Source organism: Drosophila montana, unplaced genomic scaffold, assembly GCF_035044405.1.
Source record: "Drosophila montana isolate Dmon_TW-CO22-7 unplaced genomic scaffold, ASM3504440v1 contig_2397_1, whole genome shotgun sequence".
In the NCBI taxonomy this organism is placed as follows: domain Eukaryota; kingdom Metazoa; phylum Arthropoda; class Insecta; order Diptera; family Drosophilidae; genus Drosophila; species Drosophila montana.
The window spans coordinates 1,080,093-1,103,481 of record NW_026997278.1 but is presented as its reverse complement, the minus strand read 5'-3'; the positions used below and the strand labels follow the sequence as shown (position 1 = coordinate 1,103,481).

Below are 23,389 nucleotides of genomic sequence, written 5' to 3'. Positions count from 1 at the left end.
TGCTATTTTAACTGTTTAAATACCTTTAATGATTCTTCCATAGCTTGGAACCACGTATAACACAGTCGGTGCGAGAGCTTGGTGACATGCTGCTTTCGATCAAGGGAGGTGGCGGAAGCCTCACAGCCGGAAATCAGGCAGTACAACGGAATGCCGTTGCCGTTGAAGCCGACGATGTGCTAAGACCGTTAATGGACTTACTTGATGGTTCCCTAACCTTGTATGCCCAGTCCTGTGAAAAGACAGTGCTGAAACGTTTGCTCAAAGAACTTTGGAAAATAGTTATGCGAATTTTGGAAAAAACAATTGTCCTGCCACCAATGACTGACAAAACTGTAGGTTGAAAATGTGTTACAATGAAAAATTATATTTCATTAGAATATATTTATATATACATAGATGATGTTCAAACATCTTACTGATAATGCAAAGAATTTGGCTTCAAATGCAAAAATAGAAGACATGGGCCGCTTGTTCAAGTCGCATATGGCAGGAAAACAGGACGTTAAAAGTGCTCTTAGCGGTGTTATGGACATATCAAAAGAAGTTGAAAAGAACCTATCCCCCAAACAATGTGCCGTTCTAGATGTTGCCTTAGATACAATAAAACAATACTTCCATGCCGGTGGTAATGGACTGAAAAAGACGTTTCTAGAAAAGTCATCGGAGTTGCAGAGTTTACGGTATGCACTTAGCTTGTATACACAAATGACAGATACCCTTATTAAAACCTTCATTTCGAGTCAAGTGCACGAAGGTAAGTCCAGCCACTGGTGAGGTCAAAGTGTATAATAAATGCTATTTTTTTTACATAATAAGTTGACCCGGAAAACGCCGAAGAGAGTGTTGGTGAAATCTCAGTGCAAATAGACCTATTTTCACATCCTGGCACGGGAGAGCATAAAGTCAACGTTAAAGGTAAATCTAAGTATCTTATACATATCTTTAGTTTTTACTTTTTTATTAACAAATATTTAAATTTTTATGTACTACATCAGTCGTCGCTGCCAATGATCTAAAATGGCAAATACCATCTGGTATGTTCAGACCATTTGTGGAGATCAATCTAATCGGACCGCACCTTCAGGACAAAAAGAGAAAATTTGCGACTAAATCAAAGTCAAATAACTGGTCTCCCAAGTACAACGAATCGTTTAGCTTGTAAGTAGACTTATTTTTGCTGGACGCATCTCATGAAAAGCTTTCTTAGGTTACAAAGGTACATATATTCATATTATATATTGTTGTATATATTTTAGCGCCATTGGTAATGAGGAGCAACTTGATTTCTTTGAGCTACACATCTGCGTTAAGGACTATTGCTTCGCCAGAGACGATCGTCTTGTGGGAGTTGCAGTTATACCTTTAAAGGATATATCTGAAAAGGTCAAGTGAATATGGTATTTAAATATGTCTCTATTCACAATTTTAAAAATGTTTCTTTATAATAGGGATCGGTCGCATGTTGGTTGCCGTTACAGCGCCGCATCGAAATGGACGAGACTGGTTGGACCATTCTAAGAATACTATCGCAGCGCAATAACGACGAAGTCGCCAAGGAATTTGTTAAACTGAAATCAGAAATACGTCAGGAACCGACAATGGGTACTTAAATACTCGAACCTTCGCAAACTCTCACATAAAACCCACATGTACTATCTAAATACACTACGTACATGAAGAACACATCTTAACAAGGAATCATGAGTTTACTCGATTATGAATAAGAAGTTATACATTTTAGTATCATTATCCCTTTCTAACATATACATATATAAAAATACATATACAGTACAACAAATAAAAGAAGAACATATAAATATCTATCTAAGTTTATCTATGATATTATTTGATACCTATATATATGTGGTAAACGCCAGTGGTGTAAAAAGTTGATAATGTATAACTTCATATCCCTTTAAGCACACACAGACCTAAAACGTACATGTGTACTAAAAAAAAAAAAACTAAATATTTTGCTTCCCAAAAGAACCAAAGGATACACTCTATTATCATCCGTGCATCTTAAATGTAATTTGTTATTTAAGCACATTCCTATTTTTGTAAATAAATACCTGTATAAATTTGATTTGTATTAACCATATATTTGTTAAATATGATTCACGTGCATAATAATTATAAATACTTATTTTTTCCATTGTAATAATAAAAATAGCCTATCAAATAATTGTCAAAATATAAACATACCTGAAATGATATGAAATACAAGCAAAACCAATGGTTCCTAGATGACCCAATAATCCTTGGCGTTAACCTACCAAAGATAATTTCCTATCGAACCTAAATGACCGAAATAGTCAAAAAATATGAATGCTTGTTCTTTCAGCCATCCCCAACAGACACTGCCTGGTACTTCAGCCGAATTTTGATTGGAAAATGTGAGCCAACGGTCGGACCCAGTGCAATGGGGATTTTGCAACCGTTAATTTTTAAACCTTAATTTTATTGTGGATGTTTTCAAAAGAATTTTGTTGGGATTTGGAACTATAGGTTCACTAGGACTATATCTATGGTATGGTAAAACCAAAGGTATATCGGTCATCTAGAACCATAGAGGGCGAATAAAATTAACTTTTTTTGTGAATAGATGGTAATGGGAGTTGTAGAGGACACCTAAGTCATCGTCTGCATGCTAAGGTTTTCAAAATACCTTCTGGGCTATTGAGCAAAAGACTAAAAGCATTAGCAGCAAGTCGTTGTGCTACTTTTTTTACCACATCTAAAGGTAATTCCGAAATTGTAATACCAATAACACCTCTTTATTCCTATTTCACATTTAAACGTCTGTGGACGTGGTATTTAATAGAATGGGGAATCGTATTTAAAAATTTCGAGGGAGTTAAATATCACTTTTAGGAATAACAAATATTAAAGTAGATGCATAATTGTCACAAACATTTATATATTTAAAAATTTATTGCACGTTATGTAAAAACTAATTCTAATGCACATTTAATTTATATAAATACACATGCTTGGATATATGCATGTCTTCTCGTCTTGTTGTCGTGAACGGTCGTCTAACTTTGAATTTTAACGCTTTTTTAATAAATAAAATATATAGCTAAGAGAACAGATCAACATAAAGTACCATAAACACAATACACCGTTTGCCAAACATTATTAAAAACATGAAAACTGCTATCACACTTCTACTACACTTTACTTACGAGATAATTAATTTAATAAACCTTATTTGCGAAACTTGGATGTCCCTAGGAGCCCGGAAACACAGGTTTCCTCATTTCACACATCAAACAGAAAATCGAGAGTTTCGGTATGCCGTAAAGAATTTGCAACTATCAACTATCAGATTATAAACCAATTTTCTAAGGTGCGTTACCAAAGGAAGAAGAACAGTAGTTGTACAATGTACTCTGCTTTGCATGATTGTGTGTTTTGTATATGTACTTGTATTTGTACTTATGTACGAATACATGTTAGACAGTTCATTGCTGGGTGGTGGGTACAGGGTATAAAAAGTAAGAGTTGAAATACTCTCTACCCATTGAAAATGCGTAAAAATGTATATTGGTTTTGTGCAAATATATGTTACAGTCAGATGGAGCACATAAAGTGTATATATTCTTGATCAGGAGGACGGCCAGAGTTGTCCGTCTTTCTTTTTCTCCGTTTGTCCGTCCGTATGCGACTATGTTTTCCTGTATCAAACGCAAAACGAGTTTATAATTTTTGTCGATATCCTGCTAATTTCGGTTGGTATATGTTATTCAAAAATTTAAGCTTTGCTGATGCTGTCTTTGCCAACTTAAAATCAATGTCTTATTTATGGTGCAAATATATATATATTTAAATATATCTGTTTCAATATAAATGTATGTGGGTACATACATATCTAGTTGTTAATTTTGTGATTGAATGTGATTATCGGATGGTAGGGACCAGAAAGTCTGCAATCCGGTGTTGAACCGAGCCGATTCGAGCCACCATCATTAAAATACTTTTTATTTTAAACCGTACCTTGATCCAAAAAGTCGTAGAAGAAGATGCATAAATGCATCTACAATTACATGCATAAGCATTATGGAATCCATCTTGGGCTATAATAATGATTTGCAGGGTTTATAAACCATAAAAGAAAAGCATATCGACCTAGGCCACATAACTAAGGCAAATTTCTGATTTTTTTGGCGGTGCGAAATGAAATTTGTATATTTTGGTTTTCTGCCATTGTCTCTTTGACTATAAGTGTATGTATGTTTGTTTGAAATCAATATGACACTGTACTGTTTTTGCTAGAGTTTGGAAGCCGAAAGTCAATTAATTAATCACAACCTCATTTCATATTGTATTGTATTTATCCCTAGTCATTGTTGCAATAATAATTAAAATGTATCTACATTTATATTAAGATAGATATTAAGTACTTTTAAAGTACATACACAATCGTATTTATTTATTTACATAATATGATTAAATTCATAAGTACATATAATTTATGAATGCATGCATATGTGTATGTATGTATGTATGTATGTATGAATACAATCAAATCAATTGGTGTAATATGTGTTGTTTACGTAATTAAACAATACAGTGTCATCATTTCACCACTAGATACTATACACACTTGTACGATATACCTATATCTATATATTTCTAAACAAATTAAATTGTCTGGTAAGTAATCTGCCTAATAACTTAGTTGATTTAGAGCTAGCATAAGCGTTAGCATATCCGCCAAGAAATAGAAGAGAGCGATCGTTATCTGACTAATTAGATCGTGAACTCAAGCAACTATTTAAGAGATGTTGATTAAACTCGTACATATCTTATAACATGATGAGAGAGACTTTGATTGTGCGCCCAAAGGACTGGGATAAATAGCACACGTCTAAAACTACAATCATACATTTTTATGTATGTATATATTTATGTATACATATGTATGTACATACCTTTTCCCATATAGTATGTATAGATAATTACCATACATGTGTGTTTGTGTATTATAGTTATACTTTTTCATTGAATATAATCGATATGGAGACGAACTTGATGAATCCGTGCCTATATGATATAAGAATATAAATATGTTAATATGGATGTACCGATACGGGATTAACTTATCATCCCAAGTTACTAACTACCTACTAGTAAATTAATATTTTGCTATGGCATTGGTGCATAAATGGCACAAAAATTGGAGCTTCCGCGTGAACCGAATCCAGCGAACAATTCTCGTCGACTACGAAACACTCTATCAAAATTAAATGTATGGTGTATGCGTATATGTGTTTGTGTAAGTAATGGCACTTGAACTGAAACTTAAAGGACTATACACAGATTTTAGCCTAAGTTGTTGTGTATTTACAAGCAAAAACTTAAATCAAAGTTGAAGAGAGTTGCGTTCTTGTCTTATTCTCATCCGAATCAAGGCCAGGGCCATAGACCTTTTCCCTTGTGCTCCACATTGTTAAGGTTCAATTTTCCAGGCCTCTATAGTGAATGTATTAATATATGTATGTGTATATGCAGGTAAGGGCGTGCCACGGTTTTCTTCACTGTTATTTTTTTATTATAATTTTTTTTTGGGAGCACGAGGCTGGAGGATCCTCATATTATCACCATGCTGATTCTTAGTCGTCGACATCACGCAGCGATGACATTTCTATGTCCTCAGATGAAAAGCCCGATGGCGACAGACTCTCCGGTGGATAGTAGTAGTTACTGCCAGCGACGGGCCCATCAAGTATAAGAGCCGGAGGTGGCGTCTCGCAATCGTCCGCATGGGTCCCGACAACGACTTGGCTCATCTCCTGCAGATGGTATACCGCAGCAGCAGCGGCTGCCGCTGCTTGAACGGTGCCCTCCGACCCGTGACCAGTTTGGCACTCAGCATTCGCGCCCGCTGGACCTGGACCAGTGCCTCCGCGACACCACAGCTGTCGCATTTCCGCACGTCGATTTCGCATCAAGACTTTGTACTCTGATATGCGCATTTTTTTCCCGTCCACTATGCAAGTGCGTTTTGGACGCGGACGATAGCGATAGTCGGGATGCTGTTCCATATGCAGTTTTGAAAGGCGCGATTGCTCCTCGTAGTAGGGCTGCTTGTCCGCGTTTGACATTGCCTTCCAGCGGGCACCCAAAATTTTTGATATATTTGAATTGTGCATGTCTGGACACGCCTTTAATATTTTCCTGCGCTCATCTTTGGCCCAAACCATGAAAGCGTTCATGGGTCTTTTAATATGCGGCTTGCTGTGTCCATGGCCATGCCGTTGTGGTTGTGAGCCCAACTGGGCATGTGCATGGCATTCCGGATCCAATACAGCTGATCTTTCTGAGCTGGTGCCGCAGCTGTTTACAGAATCGCGACTACTGCGGGCCACTCGAGCAGGGCCACCCCTCGCTCCACCGGTGGATAATTGTGGATTCGGCTCAGTCACGCAGCCACTGGCTGCACTCCACATTCGGCCCTAAAAGTACATTATGAGAACTTTATTTATTTGAATTTGGACAATATTGTTTTTTTTTATGGCAGCAGCTAACCAAAACACTAAGCAAGTAAGAGTGCTCTTGCCACGGTGCCCGTAAAATTTATTTTCGAATCCTTATGAAATTTTAAAAACTTAAAGGTCTCGACTGATGCACTCTTACTTTTTCCCTGTGCAAAATGTATGTAAATTTGTTGGGGAAATTGTAAATAAGCGGCCTAAGTATTCGCACTATTCAGGTAGGTTTGTACTTACGCGGGATTGCAAGTAGCTGGCCTCGACATCAGCGAACAATGCGGATGGTTGATGCTGATGGGATGCGAGTGGGACCGTTTGACTCATCTGCTGCCAGTTCAACGGTGGACTTGGCACAACGGGGGTCAAGCGCTCCCGCTGATCCCTTAAGCAAGAGCTGATCGGAGACGAGCCAGGGGAGCCCTTGGGCTTAGAAAGGTTAAGTGGTGCATCCATTTCAGAGCTTAAGACTTCAGACTTGTTAGCCACATTTTGACGATCCGCCGGCGAAGATGGGTAATTTATTGAGATTAAACCGTCGTCTGTGCTGTGGCCAGCGCTAACTGTTGGCACCCCAGATCGCCCCTGGGGAGAGTCAGGAGGCGTGTTATGGCTGTACGTGAGCACGGCTGTACTATTGTTGGATCCGTGCATGGGCGATTCCGATCTTGACACTCCACCCTCAGTACCACATTCGGTTGCCATCTTATGTGCCTCCATCGAGGCATCTGTCGCTTCAGCATTTGAATATTTTCGGCCAGCTTGGGTTTGGGCCAACATGGAGTTGTTGTTACTGTTGTTGCTATTGGTAATATTATTACCGTTATTACTATTATTATTAATATTATTATTGTTATTATTATTATTGTTATTATTATTATTGTTATTATTATTGTTGTTATTATTGTTGTTATTGTTGTTGTTGGTGGCAGCCACTGCGGCCGCAGCCAGAGCCGCTTGAATGTGGACTGCTGCAACCGCTGCTGTTGGCCACATCGGTTGCATTGCCAGCTTGTGGGCGTGTGGGTGAACATGGTTGTCACTTTGACTGTAGTGCGACTGCGGGGTCACATGGCCGGGCATTATGTGGTGTGCCAGCTGCTGAGCGGCGGTGGGCACTGGAGGACGCAGGAATGGAAGAAATGGTACTAGATTACTTGGCACTGTCGGAACAATCTGCTGATGCTGATGCTGATGGTGCGCCGCCGTGAATCGGCCTGTTCCGAATTGAGCACTTAACTGCTGGTGCAGCTCCTGCAGGCAACTCTCCTGGTGCATTCGTTGAACATTTTGGAGCTGTTGCTGCTGCTGTTGAATATTTGCCTCAATGTCAGTCATGCTTTCAAACTGTGCCTACAATGAAACGAGACAGTCGGTAATCGGTTATCAGAACTAAAAGTAAGTTCCAGCAGATCTAAAGATCTCAACACATGTGCATATATATGTATATCTATACAAAAAAACAATAACAACAGCTTGCCACAGGGAAGCATTTTCTCCACTTGACATTCAACTTTACAAAACCACTCTTAGTGCTCATTTTGCATTCTAAATAGAAGCCTCTCTCCAAGTTTTAGCTTCCTTTTTATCTTTATCTTTTATTATTTGCTAATTTATTCATATTATGCAGAGTATTCAGTTAAAAAGGGTTACGCACAACACAATTAGTTCTTAACACAATTTAAATTTAATTTTTTTTGGGAAATATAATCAAAATACTTGATTGTTAATATATACATGGTCACTATAAGCATTCACTCAGGGGGTTGACTATTTTTGCAGGCTAAGCTTACATATATTTTAAACATTAATTTCCTAGTCGAGGTATCCTGTACCGTTTTATGTGTAGCCATTCGAACTTTACCATACAAGATTCCTTCATTGGTTATTTTTCTAAGATAAATAACTTTTCGTACGATTTTTGATTGAATCACCAACCCCAACAATAACTTTTAATTTCACCTACATATTGTGATAAGAATTTTCCAATTTAATTGAAAATTGGGCCGAAATAAAACAAGTTTTCATATACTAAACGCGAATCAGCGTACATATAAAAATAGAAAGATGGACGGACAGAGTTAGAAATCATGATTTTCCTAGTCGAGGTAAAATTTTTGGCCATAAAAATAAACTAAACATCAGTTTTTCCCGACGCGACTTAATGCACGCATCTATTCAACCAATGTATTTTTAATTTAAGAAATATATGGCAACATTGCTTTTAATGTTATTATTTAAACTTTTACCACCGTTTCCCACTATTTGCATATGGAATTTTCCAAAGCCCCGTTTTAATGCTTTCGACCTAAAAGGCAGCATCAGTCAATATTTCACCTGCGTTGGTCTAACGGTATGGGATGCGTTCGTCACCGTTTAGTCGGTAATTTCATTCAGGACAAACACTTTAAGAAACTCTCTTAGAAGATATTTGTAATATAAGTCATATATTTCAAGCACTTGTCAATAGTTTTTTTTTTAATAATATCTTAGTTTAGTTGCACCGATTAGAGCACCGTTCCGGCAACACTTGGCAGCAGCTAGATTTGTACGTATGGAATCTCGAGATAACAATGAATCCCGGGATCGTATGCTAGTGCGCCGACAGAAACCGTTTCTTTCGTACATATGTACATATATGTGAAGGTGCGCACTTGGAAATAACCGGAAATGTCAATTGTTGTTGTCTCTCTGTTGACCACGTCTTGGTCTTCGCGATTCTGGAGCACCTCGCGTGATTGGCTGAAACAGTCAAGTTTCGCTTCGATTTTTTTGCGCTGCTGCTTCTAGCGCTTTTGTCTTTTCCAACACAATGAAATGTCCATGCGAGGCGAAGCGGGCCGCGCCTCCATTTAAGTCCAAACTGTTCGTGCGCAAGGCAAACCCAAAATCCAAAGACAGAGCCAAAACGTTTTACGTTTGTCCTTTTGCTGTTGTTACTGTTACCTTCCCGTTTCCACAGCGCTTAGTACTCGCACTCGCACTCGCACTCGCAATCGCATTCGCACTCGCATTCGTGTTAGCATTTACTGTTAACATCGACACATCGCAGAGAACTGATGCTGACGCCATGAAAATTCTTGTCTGATAAAACACTGGAATTGTCTTGTTGTCATCCATTGCGCATGTCTGTTGGTCTGTTAGTGGGAGTTGAAGCGGGAGAGTAAGACGACTGTGACATCACAGTCTTTAAGAGCAAACACTATTTGTTTGTTGAATTTAATTTACACATTCTCAATATGCACAAACGGTCCGAAAGTGTGCGTGAAATATATGTATGATACGCTCGCAAATAATAGATTGACGAGATGCGCAGCGAGAGAGAGAGAGAAACTGAAAACCGGTGCGCAGAAACTCTCAACCTGAATTTCTCTCAACGCTGATGGGCGTGCATTCAATTGTTGGTACGCGATTTCATTGCGCACACATTGTTGCACGAATTACAAGAGTTCGCTCTTTCCTTAGTTTTCTGGGTTTATATGGTTGGTGGCGCATCTTTCCGTGTCAAATACATACATAGGCATGCTCCTATGCTCTACATAGATACATACATACAAACATATATGAATGTTCCATACATATTCAAGCGAGATGTATATATACATATGCATATACATATGTATAAGCATATTTTTATAAAGTTTGCTGACGAGAAAATCAAAAACACCGCCGATGTTGCCACCCAGTTCAAAAATCAATAGAATGCGAAGGCAGCGCGATTGCGAACGTCAACGCACAAAGGGTATTGTTTAATACAATACGAGCAATCCGAAGCTGAAACTGAACCTGAAGCTCCTCCCCTTATCGTGCATCGTGCATCGGCAGAGGCAACCCTAGATAGATACGCCAACAGCGGTGGGTAATGCCTGGTTTGTCTCAGCCAATTGTCTCGTCAATTATTTTCCATTGTACCCGCATTGCGTTTCGGTTGGCTGACGGCGAGCGAAGGACAGCAACATACATTCCTGCTTATCTGCATACATATATATTTGTAGATATGTTTATGTAAGTATGTATATGTATATAAATAAACAAATGGGTGAGCACTTGCAGATTTGTTAGTATATCAGCCGTAAAGGTGATTCCTATCTACATACGTATGCACATACATATATATGTAAGTACTTAAATACATGTACACATGCCAATAATATAAATACTGTACAGCAGGTTTGTATGTACAACATACTTCAAATTAGACTTCTTCATGCCCGATAGCAGTGCCGTCGCCACACAAGCAGTCTTTAACACACCTACATATACAATAGGCTACAAATATGCGTGTATGTACATACATATTGATGCATAAAAATAACACATGTAGTATTTGTGTACATGTAGTACGTGTGCACCTACCTGCCTACCTATTATACGTATGTGTACATACATTTGTGCAAACCTACTTTCATCCAGGTAAATGTTAAATAAATTATATATATTTATTCACTGACATTTTTAGAAACATTTATGATGTAAATATATTTTTGTGTGTACATACATACAAATAGAATGGGACACCGTGTTGAAAAAGATAACAAAGCAGATGCACACAAATTAATGTAATTCAATGTATTGTCAGAAAGGCTATAAACCGGTTTTGAGGTCGAACTGGTTCAAACGCGGAATTCCAATTTATTTTTTTACCATGAACCGAACCTTAAACCAAAACAACTGCACTAAAAACAGCCAAACCGAGATCTGAACCGATCCATACATGTTCAAAAATGGGATTTTGTAGAAATAAAAACTTTTGAGAAGGCGGCTTAACTCCAAATTATTAATTACTTATCTACCATATTTGGTAGATGCCAATTTTGGGTAGAGATAAATATAGCTCGCAACTTCTATATGAAAATATCTACGCCTTCTAAATTTTGTTACAAATCCTGTACTTTGACTATATTTCTTAAGTCTTAAGTGCTAGTCACCAAATTTGACACATAGCTTTTCATATATTGAACACAGATAAGGTATATTTCATTTTTTCTTTTACCCAATAAAAAGGATGATGAGAATGAAGGGCTATCTTGGGCACGCCGAAGATACCCTTGCAGATCCACCTTTTTTATAATGCGCATAGTGATTTGCCCGTAGATAAGAAGCATATGGAAAATAGATAATGCCGAGTATGGTTAAGATATCTTGAAAAACCAAAAGTTTTTCATACAACTTAATTTTCGACCGATCCTATGGAAGCTATATGATATAGTAGTTCGATGTAAATAAGATTTTGCATGAATGTAGGGAATATAGTGAAACTTATAAATGCCGAGTTTGGTCAAGATATCCAGACAAACAAAATAGTTTTCAATACAACAACTTAAATTTCGACTGATCGTTTCTATGGCAGCTACATGATATAGTGGTCCGATGTTGATAGGATTTTGCATATAAATGAGGTGCATAGTAAAACTAATAAATGCCGAGTTTGGGTTTTTCATACAAGAACCTACTTTTCAACAAATCGTTCCTATGTTATATGATATAGTGGTCTGATCCAGCCGTTTCTGACAATAGTACTGCGTGTGACAGAAATAGGTACTTCTGCAAAGTTTCAAGACGATAGCTTTAAAACTGAGATACAACCATTCACGATAGTTTTCTATCCGGGAGAGGGGTTTTGAATTTTCTGAAAAGTGCGAAATGGGTTTCAACCCGACCAAATGTAAAGCATAAAAGTTTCATAAAATCGTTATCAACCAATTTTCAGCTGCGAGAACTATAGTCATAATTACAGTAAGAAATTCAGCTTCTGAGAGTCAGTCCGTCAGTTAGAATAAACAGCTTTAAATATGTAGATAATAAAAGCACCTTTATCTGTTATTTCTATAACACGGTTGAATCTAGCCATAGTGTGTGCTCTATAGGGTCACTAGGAGAGTGGGAGAGAGAACGGCTTAATTTGCATTGGGCCATGTAGTAGCTAAGGGGCATTTAAGGGCGGAAATGTACTCCGCCCCATTATTGGGCTTGTTTAGTATATTGATTATACGCGTGTTTATCTTTCCGAACGAATCACAAATTACATAGATGAGTTTGATGTGATTTTATTTCGTTTTATTTGTTTAACTTGTTAATTTCGGTTATGGCCTCAAAAACAGCGGCGGCGGCAGCAATGGCAATGTATGTTGAAAATTACGCTGACATGGTTGGATTGTGTTTGTGTTGGCGTTGGGTTTGGGTTTGTCCTGGGAGGCGAAAATGGGGAGTGGGCTTCATGACGAAAAGATCAAAGGACAATTTCCTGATTGTTTTATTTCGTTATTTTATTTTGTTTGCCTTCGTTCTGCTCTCTTGTGTGTTGTTGTAGTAGGTATTTTGGCTGTGTATAGTCTTTGCTTATATTTATTCCTCTTCGTTTACATTGGCGAGCGCCGTCAAAAACCCCGGTATCACCTCTTCTATTGCTCAGACATACAGTCATATTATTTGTTTGTTTGTTTTCATTATTAAACCGTACTTCATTTGTATATTCCGATTCGATTCATTTTGTTGTGAATTGCTGTAAGGATCTCCGATCCGGGCAGGGATGCTAACTTCAAAGAAGCATTTTTAATTGATTAAGTGTCCTCTCGCGACAAAGACAACTTTTCCCGTCGGCATTCCATTTTTAACGCCCTTTGTCAATTATTGTCTATGTTCATGAATTTATTTTTATTCGGCTTTGCTATGTGGTGGTCCTTTGGGTAGGGCGGTGGTTAAGTAGCCGGTCCGCTTAAACAAGGTTAACTGAAATTACGCGCAATCCGGAGACACTAACTCTCATATGCACGGGGCTTTTATTCCAACCTTCTATAATTAATTCATTCACAATTTGCTAATATGCAAATCGAAAAGAAATGGAGGCTAGCTAAGGCCCACAACGATTTCCATTATATCGATAGAGAACTTTTAGAGAGTAGGTCCTTATATATATCCTTAACGATATGTTAATCAAAATGAGATTGGGTTGAGCCTCAAATAATCGTTACAGACAGATACGGCTGCGTCGAACCAGCTGATGGTTCCAATAGCCGCTTCCCTCTGCGCTTCAGATTTATTTGCACAAAACCACTTCTACACTTTTTACCCATTTTTAGTGGGTGCAAGGTATAAAAATTAATGTGAGCAACAAAAACAACCACCCACATGTGTGTGTATCAACGTGTGCATTTTAAGAACTTTTTATTCCCTGAAGCCGTTGAAAAAGTGTGAAAAGGGTGCAATGCTTTTATGCAAATGTGTCTAAAACGCAGATGGAAGCAACTCCGATCAACTGATCATTATTATATATACTCTTTTCGGTGGTAGAAGCCTCATTATAACCGCTTTAACCATTTGTGTAACCATTTTGGTAACGTCAGCAGCAACGTCGTGTAACACCTGATAGGTATATATGTACATAAACAGAAGACGACATCTCAAACCTTACGTGTACAGGGTGTACACAATTACCACAGAGCAAGCACCTCATTAACGCCACGAAATGCTACACAATAACAAGATTTGAAGTGGACATTCAGACTGAGAGAAGTGGAGTGCTGGCATGGTAGGGATTTTTGTAGCAAAGGAGAGAGCATCCATGGCCTTTGTCGCGGCACGGCTTTGTTTGCTGGTTTCGGGCCAAGCGGCTGGCAAATTGATAAAGAACCGCAGTAAATCCGCAGATGCGGATGTTGATGTTGATGTTGATGCTGACGTTGACGCTGATGGCACTGAAGACATTCATTTTATATTCATTGACGACTGCCACCAAGCGTGGAGTAGGAGGTTGCGGCTGAGGCGCAAATGCTCCCCATTGCTTCTCGCTTTTATTCCACTAGCACATTTGCACAATAGACGAAGATAAACCTTGCATATATTCGTAAGTGTATACAAGAGAAATTGCTGTTATGTATACACGCGAATAAACAACCACGGGAGTGCTCGACTACTAAAATACTCCTGACTTGGTATCTTCATTTTGCTTCAAAAGATGTATTTTTAGGGCATGAAATTATAGAAAAATATGATCCTCAACTCTGCGTCTTGTGGAAACTGGAAGAATTATCAAAAAGTGAAAGAACCTACGTTTCAAATTTGACGTCTCTATAGCCTGAATCAAGAACATTCTTCTGACTCTTTTTAAAATCGTTAACTTTATCCAGTGAACATTTTATGTATAAATGTACACACTGTACGAGTATTTAAATATATATGTGTATGGGACGACATTTCACACAACGCCCGATAACTCAAACCCGTCCTATATGTTGTATATGAAAAGGTATCCATTGCAAATGCCCTTCATTCTGCCCACACATATTCGTCCTTTTGACATCCTCAAGCCGTGAATCATGCCACGCGGGGGTTGCAAAATTACGAAGGAGTTGTCGCGGTCGTCTTTTTTAGGACCTAAGTGTCGGGCTGCGCTTGGCTGCAATTTCCCTTTTTATTGTTATTATCCTTGTTATTATTATTAAACAAGCAAATGCAACGAACTCGAAAGTGCCCGATCCGATGATACCCTGTACACAACTCCCACTATAAAAAGATTGTTTCCTTTAGATAAAAAGCAACAAACAAATTATTTAGTTTTACTAAGAGTGGGGGAAGCTATCAAAAAATATTATCGGAAAATCATGAAATATATATATAAATATACTTGAATTGCGTATGCTATTCGGTACTTGCGGACAGAGGGAATCACCTCCGACCCCACAAAGTATATATATTCTTGATCAGGACGACGAGCTGTATCGATATAGATGTATTCGTCTGTGCGTCGATCTCGGAAACTATAAAAGCTAATGGCTTGAAATTTGAAACAAGCATATGAAACAAATATAACCCCAAATGCATCAAGCATATTCTCCTATACCCTACGCAGCACGAGCTTATCAATTTTGTTGTGAATATCTCCTCCTATTTTCATAATATTGATAACAAGTTATTTCAAGGTCATTGATTTCTAAAGAATCATTTGAAGATTATCATAGTCTTGCACACAACTTGGTATGTAAATGTTGTGTGTAGTACAGGGATAATTTAAAAACCAATTAGGATACTTTATAGCTTTATGCTATTCTATATCATGGCTCGATTTTATTCACATAGGTTCTTAACAACATTATTCTGGAACTCTGATAATACTCATATTTTTGTCTTTTGATGAGGGTGCGCTTAGAAGTGGCGTTGAGGTAAGGGCGGATCGTTATCAAGTTGTCAGCATCGTGAAATTGGCAACCGCCAAAATTTGGCTGCGAATGCTATTAAAATTCATTGGCACGCCTGGTCGGCCGGCTGCTACTGCTACCTAAGTGAAATCCGATAAGGATGTGGAGGTAGATAAGCCGGGAGCTGCGCACCCACCGGCGATGAACAGGACAACAGTCAAACCTAGCAGCGCCCTAACAAACGCATCCGCATCCACAGCCACATCGACGGCTTAAGAAGCAGCGACTTTAGTTTTTGTTGACGATTCCCAATTGGCCGCATCTAATGCCACTGTCACTGTCATTGCGCTGTCGCCTAAAGCGGCAAAGAAAACCGTTAATATTACAACAATCCCCGAGGAAGCAGGAGCAAATCCGTTGAAAGGTGGCTGCGGCTCAGCCTGTGGCTTTGACTGTGGCTGCAAATTACACCGATGACACGCTGTGTCATCGCTTCATTGACTTACTCGAGTGGGTCGCGCCGGGCGGTGAGAAGTGGGTGGATATTGGGTTGGGTGTAGGTGGACACAGTTGGGGAAGCAGGACGTGCGATGGAGGTGGGCACTGCGGCTGTCAAAAAGTTTTCCTTTCGCGTTGCTTTCACAGCAAGTATTCATCAATATTGTGGAACAATACGGTATTGTTACTTTGTTGTTACTTCTATTGCCCTGGCTGTGACTGTGACTGTACCCTGTGGATTTGCCCTTGTACTTTGCGTACCTTCTAATGCCTTTTATGTGCACATTATTAAAAAATCAATTACATTCTTTCTTTCAAAAAAATATCTAAGATCCGTCAAAAAGATACCTCGATTAAGACTTTGAGAAAAATGTGAAATCTGCTTTTGCTGATTTCCATATCTCCTACAGAAAATTTAAATTTAAATTATTTTCTGTCATCTAATATTAATTGTTACCGGCTAGACGAAATTGTTCCGTAATGTATGCCCCATTTTCTACTTCAGAAAAGGCTAATGGTCGAGTTCTTTAACACGTTTGTATATATGTTGAGGTTATTATACACTGTAACTCGTGAAAATATACAGCTAAACAACGCTCAATAAATTTGTGCAAATGTATGCAACAGTCAAAATGTACCATCCTATTCTCCCCTAGTGTGACATCTTTGATGTGAATTCATGTTTACTTATTATAAGAAGAATAAGGAACGTAAGTCATCTTTGCATAACGAAGATGAAATACTCTAGAAGTAATGTAACAAAATACACTAAAAAACGTTCTAGCCCCATGGGAATTACAAGATGTTGTAGTACGAATATTTTTTAGATTTTTGTTAAGATATTAAGAGCATCAAATCAATTTTAAAAATATTGGTTAAGATATCATTTAAATCGAGTTTATATTCATACCCTGAACCCATTGAAAATGGCTAAAAAGAGTTTAATAGGGTTTCTGCAAATCAGTCTAACAAGCAGAAAGAGGCTTATCCGACCCTTTAATAGACATACACTTTTGGTCTATTTTATTCGTGACGAAATTATATACTTTCTTATAAATGTAAGTGTGTATATATTGCTAGTATAGGCATTCTTTGCAGGTTCATTGTTATACTAGTCGACTTTTCGTATTAGTCCATTTAAAAGATTTTAATTTTTAATGCTTCGTGCAAATTCTTGTTTGAAAAAATATCCGCCCTGGTGTGTCTCTGCTTTTATATCTTGCATCAAAAAGCCCAAATAAATAAAAATATTTAATTCTAATGAAATAATAAAATGTAATGTAAAACTGATTATTCAGATTTTCATTTTCATTCAGACTCAAAGTGGCGTGAAATTCAAATGAGTTCAACTCAATTATAATAATAAACTGCTCGTTTTTGTGTTTCTGCTGTACTCTTATTCTGCTTTTTTGTTTCAGCTTTTTCATTTTTTACTTGTTGGTCTTTTTGTTTGTTGTTTCGTATAAATCTGCTTTTGAATACAGTACAATACAAAATAATTTTTTATTGTGGGAGGGTGAGTGTGTACATTTCTATGATGATACCCATTTTATTGGGAACTTAATTTTCTTTTTCCAAATGGTACAACAATTCCACTCCGTTGTCTTCGTTACTGAACTTCACTAGACTAATTATACCCTGTAATTATATAATTAAGTTGTATAATTGTGTCAGGCAGAAGGAGTCTAACCGAATCGAGTCCAATTATTATGTTTTTTATACATATTAAACCATGGTCTAATCCAGCCAATTTCTATCTAATATGATACCCTTTGATTCCTAGTTGTACGGATATCGATGTGCACCTTTTATTTGATATTGCACTGATCTTGAACGGAATTGAGGCACAACTCCACCTCTAATTGAATTCCGAAAACATTGCATCCATGCTGCACGTGCCAGCAATGGTGACGTTGGGTATTAAGAAAGCTCACAACCTTTCTATGTAAGGGGTGGAACACAAGAATGTGTACGACGTGAACATTGATCCACTCGACGATTGCTTTATTCTAATTATAATACCCACTCCAAAAGGCCCATTGACTGGTCTTTGGCCTGAGCCCACCCGCTGCGCGGCCAATGTCAAGTGCAAAGGTAACGGGCAAAAGTCGCGATAAACCAATGTGCGTATGTTTGTACACATATGTATGTATGTGTCTATATGAAGCTGAGGCGAACTGTTGCCAATGGGCAACACTGTCAATCCAATAAGTATGGTTGAGCCTCCGTCCCGGACCGCCCAGTGTGCTCCACGTAATTGTTTTTCTTTCTTTGCTTGGTTTTTCTCAACTCCTCCCCCAGGAGCACTGCATTGTGCATCCTGCGTCCGCGTCAATTCAATTACAAGTTATTTCACGTTCGCACTGACGCTGACGTTGACGGGATACGCACGACGCTTCCACATGTCGGTTCGTGACTGTTGCTTAAGCAGAGTCTGGGCGGAGTGGGGTGAAGCCCTATTTTCGGCCAGGAAATTCCCGTTCAAATTGGGGAAATTGAAATTTGAATTGAAAATATGAATTGTACAAAAATATGATTGTGCCTGTGTTTCTCTATGCTCCAATTGCAGCAAGAAGACGAGAAAACGGGGATATGAAAACAAAGACCATTACAACTGAACATAAATTCGCCCGCCCCTCGTCATAGGCCATCACTCGCTTTCGATCACATATTAGTCATGGGGATAACAAAATTTGTCCACCCCCTGGGGCACAGGACACCCTACACTAAACACACACACACACACACACAAAACATTCAATGTCAAAGAATGGCGAACGAACTTGAGCTTCCCATTCATATGCGAAAACAATGGTGACTCTAATGATGGGAAACGAGCCCAGCCCAGCCCAGCCCAGGAGGAGATGATTAAATCTAGTATAACAAAGGATAAAATAGCATTCAAATTAGAAGCTCATTGTCGTGCTTTGTTGCCAAAGTAGCGTCCAAAGGAAAGCTGTTTTGAGTCATCAGCTTTGTACCATCAAACAATGGGGACACAAATGATGGCAACAGCCCCAAAAATATATATCCGTGTGCTCGTCCATGGACAAGCCAATGGATCGGGAAATTTACAGGCAGTATATACTGGCAACTCTCCCCAAGTAAATACTGTTGTTAACTCGTGTGGGTGCGCAGCATCTTTGCCAATAACGCGGATAATAACGATCATCAATTGACATCATCAATCTTCATCCGTTACAACAACAATAAATGTCCAATAATTCTTACATCGGACAGTATAGTGCTTGTGGGACGAGGCCAATTATGTTATGTGCCGTTGTGGGGAAAACAGCCAAATCGAAAAGTTTTTCCGCTTAGCAAAATTGAGAGTATGTTGAAAGGACGTCCTCCACATAGCGGAAATTTAAGGGGATTTAGATGTTTTTAAAAACGTGGCGAGCAGGTGCTAAATTGGGAAACTTCCCAGGGCCAAATTAAAACGATAATGCGGCGAGATGTGAAAATCAATTGTTTCTGTTTCACTTCGGAATCCGAGAGTTAGCTCCATGTAATCCACGTATTAAAATTGTAATCTGTCAACTGCGGTACACAAGCGAGGGGGACGACGCTGAGTGCGTTGCCAAGCACCAGCACATTTCTGTATTCAATTCTAATATTCTTTTCATCCCTCTCCTCTATGCAAGCAAGCCTTATGTCGATTTCAAATTTGATTTTCATGCGCATGAGGCTGTCAGAATAATGTCACTATAAATATTGTTCATGTCTAAATATAACATTTATGATTTCCCCAAGAAATAATTTATAAGAAATCAGACATTTTTGACCAAATATCCAAATTTCTAGAACAAAGACAAAGAACAAAAATAAACTATCACCCTCCTCTCTACCATCAAAAACTTAGACAAACTAACAGGCAGTCGGACAGCCGTTCGACAACAATAAAAGCATCGGCATCTCATCTTCCGAACAGCACATACATGTATGTTGTATGGGCAATATCCAGTGCTGAGCCCCTTCCCCCTTTACTACCTAGCGCAAAGCCTCGTGTAAACATTTCGATACCATCCTTTAATAGCACCCATTCCCGAACTCCCCACACGCACCACGCACATCTATACTCTTCATTGGCTCTGAGGCTATGCGAATTCTTGACATACGTTTTATTTGCAGCCAAGATGGTTAGATATAGACAGCCTTATTAATTTTTCTGTTTTAAATATTCATGCACTAACCTTAGTATGTAGGTTCTCGTATAAAAAACAAATTATTATTTCACATTTTGGATCCTCCCATTATCCCTGAATTAAAACCAAAGCACTCTCTCATTTTTAAAGGATGTGCTTACATACTTGTATGGCACATTTGATCTTTGTGGTTTTATCTATAGAAGGGTTTTGTATTGCGTGTAACTGCAAAAATGTTAGGTTTAGTGTGGAGTCTTAGTTGGGCACTCCCGACTAGAGAACTTTTACTTGTCGTTGTCACAACTTAACTAAAAGAGTATTTATCCAATTTATATCGTATTTATATTGCATCGGTTAATGATTAGACCATATGAATGAAGTACTGCATTCAGATTTACTGTACAGGGTGCCAGGGGTGCTGTTGATAGGTTTTGGATCGGCGATGGTCGCCTCAGTGCAAGCGATAGGGAAGTGTATGCTCGGCCTGTTTGCGGTTGCTAGCAATACTTAGTACATATATATGAGTGACTCGATTTGCCACAGATTTGTTTACCATTTTAGGAGTCATTAGCTACGCAATGTACATCGACTCCGCCTCCGTTCTGACCCTCCCCAGCCTCATTATGCAACGGCATTGGCCTTTCAAAACTACTGGCAATTAAAGCAAGTCCTGAGGCTGAGGTTGCTCCTCTCAGCCCTCTCAGCCCTTTCAGGAAGTGGCTTTGCATGGAGCGTGGTTGGTGACGTGAATTGCTAATTAACCGGCTATTGCCACTGACACTGTCCACATGCGTCAAACGCACGACCTAATCCTTGCGGCACCAGCGGCGTCCAAGTCATCAAAACTTTGCCTGTTGCAGCGGTTTTAACGGCGTGTGTCGCATTATTGTGCTACATATAATATATATATATATATATGTATGTAGACATATACACATGTACGAGTTTCTGCCAATCTAGTAATTATCCAGGGCTTTAAAAACCATTCGTTAATATTTGCAATTATGTTGGTCGCTCGCATGGAACGTGTTGGCACTCCATCAGCTCCCTGAATCTGCCCATCTATTGGCACGCTTAAGGATTAAATATATATAGTTACAAGTAAATCTACAGTTATTGCTACAGTTCATTCGGGTAAGGCACGTTCCCTTATGTCTGTGAAAAAAGGGAAGTACTTGAGCTTGAGTAGATGCAGTACTTCACTTAATGCGAATGGATGGGGTGTGGACGCAGCTATAGGATATTATTACTTTACAGTGAAGAACGTTACATAAATCCAGGCAACTGGATTTACATGAATTTATATATCTCTATATATAAAACTGTTTGTCCTGACTGACTGACTGACTGACTGACTGACTGACTGACTGACTCACTGACTGACTGACTGACTGACTGATTGGTGATCAACGCACAGCCCAAACCGTAAGAGCTAGGAAGCTGAAATTTTCACTGTAGTTACCTTATGTGATGTAGGTGCACGTTAAGACGGGGTTTCGGGAAATTCCACTCGCAAGTGTGGGAAAATCGCGAAAAACGTTTGTATGTAACTTTTTTGTTTACCATCCGATCGGCCCCAAATTTAATTTCAAAGATCTTTGTTCAAATTCATTTGAGGGGTGTTTCGCACTTTTCGGAAAACCCATTCCTCCTTGGCGGAAATGGAGGTCAAAGATTTGGTGGGTGACGTTTCGCACTCAAATTCATTTCCAGAGATCTATTAGAAAAATCATTTGAGACGTGTTTTACACTTTTCGCAGAATTCAAACTTCTTCGTGGGGAATGCGATTTAAAGATTTTTTGTGCGAAGTTTTAAGTTGTGTCCGATTTGCTTCAAACTTATTTTCAAAGCTCTCAATAAGAACTTAATAAATACATATTTCGACGATTTGGAAAATTCCACCCGCAACAGTGGTAAATTGGCGGAAAACGGTTATATGAAAGTTTTTTGTTTACCATCCGATCGGCCCCAAACTAATTTTCCAAGATTATTCAAATTCATTTGAGGGATGTTTCACACTTTTTGAAAAATCCATCCCTCCTTGGTGCAAGCAGATTTGGTGGATGACGTTTTGTGTTCAAATTTATTTCCAAAGATCTATAAGAAAAATCATTAGAGACGTGTTTCACATTTCTCGCAAAATCTAAACTCCTTCGGTGGAAAATGCATTTTTAAGATTATATATATATATACTAGCGGGTATAACCCGGCCTTGCCCGTGGTACGTATGTTATAAAATCAATGCTCTCAAACAAATTTGAAATGATTTTGAAACTGATCGGACGGTAAACAAATAACTTTCATACAAACGTTTTCCGCCAATTTACCACTGTTGCGAGTGGAATTTCCCAAATCGCTGAAAGACGTATTCATTACATTCTTATGTACAGCTTTGAAAATAGGTTTGAAGCAAATCGGACACAATTTAAAACTTCGCACAACAAATCTTTGAGTCGCATTCCACCCGAAAAAGTTTGAATTCTGCGAAAAGTGTGAAACACGTATCAAATGATTTTTCTTATAGATCTCTGGAAATGAAATTGAGCGCGAAACGTCACCCACCAAATCTTTGACCTCCATTTCCACCAAGGAGGAACGTATTTTTCGAAAAGTGTGAAACACCGCTTAAATGAATGTGAACAAAGATCCTTGAAAATAAGTTTGGGGCCGATCGGATGGTAAACAAAAAACTTTCATACAACCGTTTTCCGCCAATTTACCACTGTTGCGGGTGGAATTTCCCAAATCGCTGAAATACGTATTTATTAAGTTCTTATGTAGAGCTTTGAAAATAAGTTTGAAGCAAATCGGATACAACTTAAAACTTCGCCCAAAAAATCTTTAAATTGCATTCCCCCCGAAGAAGTTTGAATTCTGCGAAAATTATGAAACACGTATCAAATGATTTTTCTTATAGATCTCTGGAAATGAATTTGAGCGCGAAACGTCACCCACCAAATCTTTGACCTCCATTTCCACCAAGGAGGAACGTATTTTTCGAAAAGTATAAAACACCCCTCAAATGAATTTGAACAAAGATCTTTGAAAATAAGTTTGAGGCCGATCGGATGGTAAACAAAAAAGTTACAAACAAACGTTTTTCGCGATTTT

The 23,389-nt window shown here is 38.5% G+C and overlaps 2 protein-coding genes across 10 annotated transcripts in view; one reads left to right on the top strand and one right to left on the bottom strand.

Annotated features, from left to right (window-relative positions):
* unc-13 overlaps positions 1-1,997 on the top strand; it is a 28,057-nt gene extending 26,060 nt beyond the window's left edge. For all 8 annotated transcript variants that reach the window (XM_064681572.1, XM_064681573.1, XM_064681571.1 and 5 more), the window contains 6 exons: positions 44-335; positions 400-757; positions 820-918; positions 999-1,161; positions 1,260-1,386; positions 1,452-1,997. In XM_064681572.1, coding sequence (XP_064537642.1) covers positions 44-335; positions 400-757; positions 820-918; positions 999-1,161; positions 1,260-1,386; positions 1,452-1,613 — 1,201 coding nt within the window. In that variant the 3' untranslated portion in view covers positions 1,614-1,997. The remainder of the gene's footprint in view (positions 1-43; positions 336-399; positions 758-819; positions 919-998; positions 1,162-1,259; positions 1,387-1,451) is intronic.
* Positions 1,998-3,694: 1,697 nt separating this feature from the next.
* Sox102F overlaps positions 3,695-23,389 on the bottom strand; it is a 47,827-nt gene continuing 28,132 nt past the window's right edge. For both annotated transcript variants that reach the window (XM_064681574.1, XM_064681575.1), the window contains exons 5-6: positions 6,738-7,850; positions 3,695-6,464 (exon numbers count right to left, since the gene is read on the bottom strand). In XM_064681574.1, coding sequence (XP_064537644.1) covers positions 5,622-6,464; positions 6,738-7,850 — 1,956 coding nt within the window. In that variant the 3' untranslated portion in view covers positions 3,695-5,621. The remainder of the gene's footprint in view (positions 6,465-6,737; positions 7,851-23,389) is intronic.